Source organism: Rhinolophus ferrumequinum, chromosome 9 (genome assembly GCF_004115265.2).
Source record: "Rhinolophus ferrumequinum isolate MPI-CBG mRhiFer1 chromosome 9, mRhiFer1_v1.p, whole genome shotgun sequence".
Taxonomy (NCBI): domain Eukaryota; kingdom Metazoa; phylum Chordata; class Mammalia; order Chiroptera; family Rhinolophidae; genus Rhinolophus; species Rhinolophus ferrumequinum.
This window is the reverse complement of record NC_046292.1, coordinates 76,909,118-76,920,627: the sequence shown is the minus strand read 5'-3', so window position 1 is coordinate 76,920,627 and position 11,510 is coordinate 76,909,118. Positions and strand designations below refer to the sequence as shown.

General features: G+C 38.6%; 1 protein-coding gene across 3 annotated transcripts in view; it reads left to right on the top strand.

Annotated features, from left to right (window-relative positions):
* Nucleotides 1–126: 126 nt before the first annotated feature.
* Nucleotides 127–11,510, top strand: part of KDM1B (lysine demethylase 1B) — a 48,102-nt gene continuing 36,718 nt past the window's right edge. For all 3 annotated transcript variants that reach the window (XM_033115203.1, XM_033115202.1, XM_033115201.1), the window contains exons 1-7: nucleotides 127–286; nucleotides 597–640; nucleotides 4,005–4,104; nucleotides 4,957–5,084; nucleotides 6,121–6,210; nucleotides 6,764–6,875; nucleotides 9,096–9,212. In XM_033115203.1, the coding sequence (XP_032971094.1) occupies nucleotides 4,018–4,104; nucleotides 4,957–5,084; nucleotides 6,121–6,210; nucleotides 6,764–6,875; nucleotides 9,096–9,212 (534 nt within the window). In that variant the 5' untranslated portion in view covers nucleotides 127–286; nucleotides 597–640; nucleotides 4,005–4,017. The remainder of the gene's footprint in view (nucleotides 287–596; nucleotides 641–4,004; nucleotides 4,105–4,956; nucleotides 5,085–6,120; nucleotides 6,211–6,763; nucleotides 6,876–9,095; nucleotides 9,213–11,510) is intronic.

Genomic DNA, 11,510 nt, shown 5'->3' with positions numbered 1-11,510 from the left:
ACCCCTCCCCCTTCCTGGGCGCTCCGAATGCGCAGCGGCGGAAATGGCCAAGGCGGGGCGAGCGCTTCGGCGAAAGGGAAGGCGGAGACCGTACTCCTCCCTGCTCCCGCCGGCTCCTCCCACCACGGGTCACGCCGTCACAGGGGCGGAAGCGGCGGCGGCGGCGGCGGCCGAGCCAGGGCTGCGGCTCGCCGCGCGGATCTTGCACTCCTGTGCGCGCGGCGCGCGGCTCCAGAGAGGTGCCCGCAGCCTGGGGCTGCGCGCATCGTCTCGCAAACGCTCGGAGGTGGGGTGCACGCGGCTCCCGGGGCGGGCGTGGGGGCGGCCTCGGATTTCGGGTGACAGCTCTGCACAAAGCAGCTTGACTGGGGTGCTAGTCCTCCTTCCCCTGTGCAGCGCCCCTCGCCGGGTGGGAGGTGGAGGGATTCCTAGGGACAGATACCTCCCTCCCCCAATTTGAAGCGGGGTGCGGGGTGGGGTTCCATGTCTAAGGAAGAGGAATTCCCAGGCTGGGGTGTTGCGGCGACGGGGTACCCCGATTCGTCGCGGTGTTGCGGGTCTCGCCTAACCCTCCACAATGTTCCCTTTCTGTACAGCGGTGCCTTCTCCCCGCGACTCCTTGTACCTCTTCAGCACTCAGGTGAGCCCCGGAGGCTGTTGCTTCTCCGACTTCGGAGAACAAACGAGAAAGCTTTTCGGAAAGCGAGGCGGCTGCAGCTGGCACAGGGAACGTTGGGGCTCCTTCCTGGGGACTGTTAGAGCCGTGTCACCTGGGGAATGTGTGCTACGTGAGAGAAAACCCATAGTGCGGAGTAAGAACTCCCTCGTTTGTTCTTCCCAGCCGAGAGTGTGGCGGCGAGGAGCCCCACAGCCTTGCAGGTGTGGTAGTAATGCTCCATGGGCACGGCCGCCACCACGCGTTGAGATACGATCGGCATTGCCCGGTTGCTGGGGTAATCCCTTCGGGACTGGGAACCCAGAGGGGGCGGCCCGATTATGGTAGCTGTTAGTCAACAGACTGGCAGCTGGCAGGTGGCAGGTGAAACAGGAAGGAAGTGGCGGGCCCAGCTGTAGAAAGTTGGGGTTCAGTGATATGTAAACTAGACAGAGGCCCAGGCTTCCCTTGGGTGAGCGTGCAGGACTCCGTAAGACCAGTCCGTTTGGGTGGCTCTGTCACGCCACACCCACACAGCAACTCCAGGCTTTTGCGTTTTGTTTGGATGGTTGTTAAAGTAATCTATTTCAGTGGAATAAAGGCGAGTGAGAAGGAAGGTTTGTTTCTTCAGGAGGCACATAAGAAAATGACTATCAATAATTAATCATCTTCCAGGCAGGGAAAATAATCAACAAAGCATTCAAGCAGTTGAACTGGATCTATATTTTGGAAAATTTGATTAGTATGGGTGCAATAAGGTGCTAGTCCTACCTTATTTTAAGTGCCCCAGAGGGAAATTCCTGTTTCTGTCGTTTGAAGAAATTTCTAGTAGTTTATCCTGTTTTTAGAAGTTATGCTGATGCCACTATAAATTTTTATTCCAACCTGGAGTCAATTTTGATTTATATTTTTATGACTAGTGTGTTTTTTTTTTAAAAAAATCTTGAATAAGCTACTTCAGAAAAAATTCTGGAAATTATTAAAATAAAAATCTAGGCATTGATATATCCATTGATATATTTACCCCCCCAAAACCACTTTTTTCTTTGTTTTGTGACATTAAAACAAAACCACAGAGATTAATTTTAAATTAGGAAGAAATATGCTTATAAAGTTATTAATTTGAAAAACTAGGTTGAAAAGTACCTTGAGTATACTAATTTGTTTTAATGACACTTTTGATAAGTATACCTAAAGTATACCTAAGATTATATTTAAAAATACAAAACCTATAGTCCTTCCAACTTAAAGTTTTTTCCCTCTGTTTTAATCCCCAAGAATTCAACAGCAGTGAAAATACAGAAATTACAGCAAGTGTCAAGGAAATAACAGAAATTACAGCAAGTGTCAAAAAAGGATGAAAGTACTTAATTTTATAATTAAAAGTGAAAATGTACTACCCTAAAAATCTTCAATCATGTTTTTCCCAGACAACAGATTTAATAATGGTTTTTATAGCTAATGTTTTCATTTCCTCTTAATCATTTCTTGATTTATATCATTCTTTATTGCAATTACATACATATTTTCTAGTATACAGTTGGACTTAAATCAGTTTGATGAAATTTCTGTAAATTACACTTTTCCTTGGGAATGCTTGCATTCCTATGTGATAGTCAAATGTTGCATGGACCTAGGCTGATTATATTTAGGTTCCTAAATCCCACATTAGACTCAAATATTTTTGCTGCAGTACTCACATATATTGTACGTTCACAAACACTATTTTTACATATGCCTTACTTGTGGTTCATTTTATGAATAATGTGGGATATATGTTTTATATAGAGTTTTAAATTAGACAGCGGCTTGAAAATATAAATGTGATCCAGAAAACCTTTGGGTTTAACAATTATAGGGAGGCTGTAGCACTTTTAACATTATTAGTGTTTTATTCAGCAGTAGCCAAAGTGCTGTAGAACTAAATGGCAACTTATTTAATGCTTAAAGAACTATAATGCATTTCCGAATATGTATAGAGTTTATGTGTTCACAACTAAGAGAAAGTGAAGAGTGAGTTAAAGGAAACTCATCCACAACATGGGTATCAAGATTGCTCAAAGTCTGTGTAGCTGGCAGACTGAAAGTTTTCACACATGATGTTAATAATCCATGAGAAAAACCTCTTGACGAGTGTTAGTAGAACTCACAGATGGGAAACAATAGGATTACAAGCCCCTCAAAGATTTTTCTCCAAGATTTAAGATTATATATAGGCATACTTCGTTTGTGTTGGGCTTCATTTTATTATACTGCACAGGTGTTTGTTTTGGTTTGTTTTGCCAATTGAAGGCAAGACCCTCACCAGAAAAAAATTGCAACTCACTTTATTGCAATACTTGCTTCATTATGGTGGTCTGAAATGGAACCCTCAATTTCTCTGAGGTATGCCAGTATGTGGAATTTGTATTTTATGATAACACTTTTCCCCTTTCAAATTCCTTATCCATAGGTACATTCTACTTATTTTTCATGCTATTTTGCGTGAGTATATATGTGTGTGGTAAATACAGTGGATTTAGGAAGGAGATGTGTGATAATTGTAGAATTCATATATTGAGTAATTCTGCTAAGTAAGCATTTTTATTCCTTATCTAACTTAAGTGAAAAAAATACTAATTTGATAACTCAGCCTTTCATGATTCCTGTGCATTGTTTTATTTTTTTTTGTAGACTTTTGGTTCTTACTGTTTGTTTAACCATGCTGTTGTTAGACTAGTTTGAGAACTCATAAAATTTTTCCAGGAGAAGATACAATAACTAACTAACCCAGATTCCTCTATTTAGTAGTGACTAGATAGTGTGACTGAGATTTATTTGTTGGGTTTTACTGAGAAGGAATGAATGAGTTTTCTTTTTATAGTGTAATAAGAGGTTAAAATTCAGGTACTGCTAAGAAGACACAGTAAGATGGAGAGAAACAGACAAAAACTAGGTGTTTTTACTTAATAAATTTTACAGACAGTAGTGTAATTTATTGGTCATTGGTGTGGTGTTTTTCTCATTTTTGTATTTTTAAATGTGTATGCTACTAGTAGATAACGTTTATTGAGTACTTATAATATGCCAGGCCTAGTGCTTTAAATACGTTTTTACTTAATCTTCACACTGATGCTATGATACACTCTTGCTATGCCCATCTTATATATGAGAACATTGAGGTCTTAGAGAGGTTAACGAACTTGAAAGCAGTGGCTTCATACTCAGGCAGTCTTTAACTTCAGAGCATATACTGTTACTTACTAAACAGCCTAACTTTATCCAGAATGTTGAAAGTATTAGCAAATGCTAATATTTAATGGTTTATTTATTATTATTATTATTTTCTTTTTCTTTTTTCTTTTTGCAGATTTTCTGATACAATGGCAACCCCACGGGGGAGGGCAAAGAAAAAAGCATCTTTTGATCATTCTCCAGATAGCCTTCCTTTGAGGAGTTCCGGTAGGCAGGTAGGTATTATTCATTTGTTCATTCAGTGCACCTGTTTTGAGCACACAGAATTATTCTGATTGGGACTCAAGAATTAGAAATGAAAAGATGTAATTCCAATCCTCAAGGAACTTGCAGTGTAGTGGAGAAATTCACCCCAGGACAATCGCAGTACAAGGTGATAAAAGATAGAATGTAGAAAAAAAGCGTACTGGCAGAGGGAACTGCAAGCTAATGGCATAGAATATGGACCAAAATGGGATGTTCAGAAAATTGCTGCTGTGTGGTTGCCTCCAGGATGTGAGGAAGGGCCAGATCATGCCCCAGGAATTCATAGGAATTCAAATTCTTAGGAATTTGGACTTTAGTTTGTAGTTGGGTGGGTGCTCTTTACAGGTTATTGCTGTCATCTCTTTTGTAAAGCTTTTTTTTTTTCCTAAAGAAAATCCTGAATGATGTAATTCTTTTTCTAGAATCGTTCTAATTTTTTTCTTTTAATTTTTATTTTTTTTATGTGCAATACTAAGAGGATGTAACTGCTCTAAGTAAAGAAAAAAAAAATCCTAAGTTTAGAGTGTCTTTTATTTTGATTGATACAGTGTTTTCCTAACAAAGGCTCACATGCATTTTAGTTCTTGGAGACCTATCGTTAAAGTGCTGTTTCTAAATTTCCAGCAAGTTAGTGAATTATTTGCACAGTACAGTTTCAAGGAAATGGCTGTATTGTCAGCCCCCAACCTACTGCCAGGACGTTGTTGAGCTTCATGTTTAGAACTCTTCCTAACTTGGAAGTCATTTCGGTAGTAAACCTTCCACCACATTCACCCTTGGCCATTCTGGTGAAATCTTAACTTCAGCTGGTTCTTCCTCAGGCAAAGAAAAAAGCAACAGAGATGACAGATGAAGATGAAGACGGTGGGTCAGAGAAGAAGTACAGGAAATGTGAAAAGGCCGGCTGTACAGCAACGTGTCCCGTGTGCTTTGCAAGTACTTCTGAAAGGTCTGTTTAGATGGCATGTCTTGGCCTCACATTCCTGCTTGTGAGAGCGTTCCTTCTGGGAACATTATCCTCAAAGATAGTTTTCCTAAAGATAGTTATAGATACTGTAAGTCACCTAATAATAGAGACGTTGCCTGTACACTCTGTACCCGGCATACCCTCCTATACATTCCCCGTTAGATATAACCGTGTGAGCTCTGCCCAGGGGCCCATCAGTATCCTCAAATCCCACTGACCAGAGCTATCCCTCCCCTGGGGGTGGAGGGACGGGCAGGATCAGGGGTGGGAACCCAGTAGAGAGGACCATGGAGCTCCCTGTAGACAAGCAGGTGTTTACATTCCTTGGCTTCTTTTCTCCTTCATATAACATACCTCCTCTTCCAGTAGACATAAACAGGTCTCATTGAAACCATGAGGCTAACTGTGCTCTTGCCATTTTATTGGGGTGATGCAAGCATGCCTTTTACTTCAGAGAAAAATCTTCCATGAAGGCTTAAGATTCTGTAAAACCTGAAATACAAATCCCTTTTTTTAATCACAAATGGTGGTGTCAGTGTTCATCGTGGCATTAGATTTCATTCTTTTACTACATTACTGACTGTTTGACAAGTTATATTTGCCAGATTCCAGCTGGCCTGATTCATTCACTATTCAGTATTGTACCAGATGTTATTACTAGAGACCACACTTCCTCCTTCACACACGTGCAGCTTGCAGCAAGCACAGTTACATCGCTTGTTTCAGGTCATAAAGCCCTATCGTGGCTCCAGGGAGACTTGATGCAACTCCTAAGTCCCAAGCCCTTCTGGTGTGCAGCCAGCTGGATTAGGTGCTCTGGTCTAAGTCCCTGTGCCCTTACCGTGTGTTACCACCTATCAGTCACCATCCCACTTTCCCTATTATTAGCTCCTAGTTGTTAGGATTCTAGGTGGAGACAATGCAAAATGGGCTCATAGGAGGTACTTGATACATGTTTCTTTAAAAAGTGAGAAAAAATTGTTATTCACTACAAAGCTACATGTTTTACTTTTTTCAGGTGTGCCAAGAATGGCTACACCTCCCGATGGTATCACCTCTCCTGTGGGGAGCATTTTTGTAATGAATGCTTTGACCATTACTACAGAAGGTTTGTTTGCTAATTGTTGGAGGTTTCCGTGGTGGTGGAGGGCGCGGGGTTGGGGCAGCGGAGGGAGTCAGATGGTTAAGATTGAGCCCTCAGACTCACTGAATTATTCCACTGCTGCAGCCATGCCTGTACCAGCTGCAACTGTGCCACAACTTTGATGCTGTAGTTTGCGTGTGTGCATGCTTGTGTGTGCACGCACTCGGACTCAAAAAACATCTGCTATGAGACAGTCTCTAGTCTGCAAGTTCTGAGAAATCTAGGAGCCGCTTTGCTGTTCTGTGACAGTGCAGAGGGGAAGGATGCCAAGATTTGGGGGAAGATGCTGACAACTAGAGGGAACTGAACAGGTAGCTCCCCCTTCCTAACAGTTTTATATATTAAAACTGATAGGAATGCACCCTTCCTGACAGCCTGTTTTATGGGTGCCATAATAACTTCTCCCTCCCTATAATATGGCTAGTTAAGACCCTTCCATGCAATTTGCTAACATGCCTCCTGTTTTGAAAACCTGATTGACTTATAGCTTGATATATTTATTTTTATTCTTTTTCAGCCATAAGGATGGATATGACAAATATACTACCTGGAAAAAAATATGGACTAGTAATGGAAAAACTGAACCTAGTCCCAAAGCTTTCATGGCAGACCAGCAGCTTCCCTACTGGGTAAAATGGATAATGCTTTACTGTTCTGCAAAGTGGGGAGCTAAAAGCAAGAGGAATGGATGATAATACCAATTTTTAGGAAATTTTTCTTTTATTACATTTATTTTATGTCTATTAAAGCAAATCACATTTTTTATTTTTCTAGAAAACTTAGATAATTCAACGTAATATAAAGAAGAAACTAAAGACTCACTACCAGCTACTGATAGCCATTGCTAAGCTTGATACATGTCTTTCTCATCTTTTCTTCTGTTCCTATTTTTAATGTGTATATTTAAACACAATTTCATGGTTTTCTACAAATTCTAATTAGGTTTAAAATTATACTTCGCATTTAATTTTTTGGTAACTTAGTTTTTTTATTAATTTAACTTTATATTATTTTTCTACTTAGTCACTCTTTGAATATAAATTCTAATGATTGCATGTATTAGTTAAATATACCATCATTTAGTAAGTGATTTGCTAGTTTTTTAATATCATAGGTAGATTCAAGCTTTTCTTGCACACTTAAAGCATTTTTTTAATTGAAGTGAAATTCACGTAATATAAATTAACTATTTTAAGGTGTACAGTTCAATGGCGTTTAGTACATTTACAGTGTTGTGCAACCACCACCTCTAATTCCAAAGTGTTGTCATCATTCACAGAGTAAATCTGTGCCCACTAAGCAGTTACCTTTTATTCCTTCTTCCCCCTAGTCCCTGGCGACCACTAACCTGCCTTCTGTTTTTATGGATTTACCTGTTTTGGGTATTTTATATAAAGGAATCATGCAGTATATGGCCTTTAATGACTGTCTTCTTTAACTTAGCATAATTTTTTGAAGTTCATCCATGTTGTGGCATATATTAGTTCTTTGTTCCTTTTCACGGGTGAATGATATTCCATTGTTTGGATTTGTCACATTTAATTTATCCATTCATCTGTTGATGGTCAGTTGGGTAGGTTCCACCTTTTAGTTATTGCAGATAGTGCTGCTATGAATATTTGAAAACAAATATTTATTTGAACACCTGTTTTCAATATATATCTAGAAATAAAATTGTTGGGTTACATTCTATATTTTACTTTTTGAGGAACCACCAAGCTATTTTCTTTAGCTAAGCTAACTGCTGCACCATCTTTCATTCCCACCAGCAATGTATAAGGATTTAAATTTCTCCATATCCTCACCAATTCTTTTTTTCCTTTTTTTTTTTTTGTTCTAGCTATCCTAGTGGATGTGATGTGTTATCTCATTGTGGTTTTGATTTGCATTTCCCTGATGACTAATGGGTCTTTTCATGTGCTTGTTGTCCATTTGTCTGTCTTCTTCAAGTCTTTGCCCATTTTTGGATTTTTGTCTTTTGTTGTTGAGTTGTAAGAGTTTTTTTGTTTTTGATAGTGTCCTTGTATGCGCAAAAGTTTTTAAATTTTAATGAAGTTCAATTTATCCACTTTTGTTGCTTGTGCTTTTGGTGTCATATCTAAGAATCCATTGCCAAATATGAGGTCACGGTGACTGACTCCTATGTTTTCTTATAAGATTTTATTATCTTAGCTCTTACATTAAAGTGTTTAATCCATTTTGAGTTAATTTTTGGATATGTTTGAAGTAGGGATCCAACTTCATTCTTTTACATATGGGTATGTGCACACTTTTAAAGAAAAATAAACTTTCTATTTTGGAATAATTTTAAATTTACAGAAAAATTGCAAAGATAACATAGAGGGTTCCCATATATACTTCACCCAGTGTCTCCTAATGTTATTATCTAACACACCATGATGTTTGTCAAACTAAGAAATTAACATTGAAATAACTACATTACAGATTTTATTTGGATTTCATCAGATTTTTCACTAGTGCCTTTTAACTGTTCCAGGATCCTGTCCAGGACGCCACATTGCATTTAGTGGCTTACTTTGTGACTAACTGTAACTAAATTTAATTCTGATTATTTCCTTAGGTTAGATCTGGAAAGCCTTTCTGACAACAGTAGTCAGATCCCCTTTATACTTTCCTGGTGCCTGAGCTAGTATTGAATCAGAAATTGCCCTAATGGGTTAAAAGTGGATTATGTTAGTGGTGGTCATGAAAGGGGGAGAGAAAAAGTACTTAAAAATACTAAAAGATTGGTCAAATCATGTGGAGAATATGGCAGAGTGAGTGGTGGAGAAAAATGCAGGCTCAAGATTCGCCAACTCATTGACCTTGATGTGTTGCTTTCCATCTAGGTTCAGTGTACAAAACCTGAGTGTAGAAAATGGAGGAAGCTTACCAAGGAAATCCAGCTGACTCCACAGATAGCAAAGACCTTCCTCTGTGGTATGAAACCAAATAGTGCTGCTAAGGTATGATCTCTGTTGTTTTTCCTTTGGAATTAATTGATAGGTTAATTTAGTTTTCAGTAAATCGTAATGGTGTGTATTTTTCATTTATTGGTCATTGTATCAGGATTATATTGGCCCACATGTAACAGAACCACAACTTCAATGGCTTAACCAATTGAGGATTTTATTTTTCTCATGAGCAGTTTGGAAATGGGCTGTCCAGTATGGGTGAGTTGCCGAAATCTCCTTCTAGTTTCTAGTTCCTCCAAATAATGATTCAGCCCTACAAGATGGTTGCTGCACCAACAGCCATCACATCAGAGGGCAAGAGGGGTGTGCCAGCTGAGTCTCTTTTATGGGGAGAAAGAGAGCTTTCTGGGTAGATCTAATGATAGATTTCTATTTGTATCTCATTGGCTAGTGCAGGATCATACAGGTGCTCTGAACAACACTAGAGACAAAGGAAAATATTTTATAATTGAAGATATTGCAACGTCAAACAAAACCAGGATCTTTTTAGTGAGGAAGAAGGGATGACTGGATATGTTTGGGCAATTAAGAATCTGTCATAGTTGGTATAATGTGCCTGTTTTGATATTTGCCAATTTCTTAGTTTAAAATATGTAATTGCTTTTAATGTGTTAAAGCATTAATCTACACAAATGTCCCTATTTCCTTCAGTACATTAAAGAATGTTAAGAATCATTGTAATCTCAGAAATAAAATACTTTCTGTTTTTAAATTTGAGATACAATTCACATACCATAAAATTCACTCCTTTAAAATATACAGTTCAGTGGTTTGTGGTATAGTCACAACGATATGCAGTCATCACTGGCAAAATATTTACTTTTTTAAAGAATTTTTAAATTTTTTTATTTTTCTGTTACAGTTGACATACAGTATTATATACAGTTGACAACACAGTGATTAGACACCCATATAACTTTCATAGTGATCACCCCAATAAACCTAGAACCCATCTGACACCATACATAGCTATCACAATATTATTAATTATATTCCTTAGGCTATATTTTACATCCCCATGACTATTTTGTAACTACCAATTTGTACTTCTTAATCCCTTCACCTTTTTACCCATCCCCCGCAACTTCCCTGCCATCTGGCAATAATCACAGTGCTACCTGTATCTATGAGTTTGTTTCTGTTGGTTAGTTCATTTATTTTGTTCTTTAGATTCCACATATAAATGAAATCATACGGCATTTGTTTTCTTCCGACTTACTCCACTCAGCACAATACCCTATAGCTCCATCCACGTTGTTGCTGATGGCAAGATTTCATTCCTTTTATGGCTAAATAATATTCCATTGTGTATATGTATCACCTCCTCTTTATTCATTCATCCATCGATGAACACCCAGGCTGCCTCCATATCTTGGCTATTGTGAATAATGCTGCAGTGAACATATGGATGCACATACTCCTTCAAAGTAGCATTTTGGGTTTTCTCAGATAAATACCCAGAAGTAAGATAACTGGGTCCTTCTTTGTCTCTTGTTATAGCCTTTGTTTTAAAGCTATTTTGTCTGGTATAAGTATTGCTATCTCAGCTTTTTTTGTTTGTTTCCATTTTCATGAAAAATTTTTTTAAAACCTTTACTTTCCATCTGTGTGTGTCTTTCAATCTGAAGTGAGTCTCTTGTAGGCAACATATGTAAGGGTCTTGTTTTCTTATCCACTCAGCCATCCTGTGGTTTTTGTTTGGAGAATTTACTCCATTTACATTCAAAGTAATTATTGATAGTTATGTAGCTAATGCTATTTTATTCATATTTTTGATTCTCTTTTCTTCTTAAAGAGGTCTCTAACATTTCTTATAATAATGGTTTGGTGGTTTTGAACTCCTTTAGCATTTTTTTGTGTGTCTGTGTGTCTGGGAAGTTCTTTATCTGTCCTTCGATTCTAAATGATAGCCTTGTTGGGTAGAGTAATCTTGGTTGTAGGTCGTTGGTTTTCATCACTTTGAATATTTTGTGCCAATCCCTTCTGGCCTGCAACGTTTCTGTTGAGAAATCAGCTGAAAGTCTTATGGGAGCTCTCTTGTAGGTGACTAACTGCTTTCCTCTTGCTGCTTTTAAGATTGTCTCTTTGTCTTTAAGCTTTGGCATTTTAATTATGTCTTGATGTGGGCCTTTTTGGGCTGATCCTGTTTGGGACTCTGTGTTTCCTGGGCTTGTATGTCTACTTCCTTTGCTAGGTTAGGGAAATTTTCTGTCATTATTTCTTCAAATAGTTTTCAATTCCTTTCTCTCTTTTGGTACCCCTATGATGTGAATGTTGGTACACTTGATG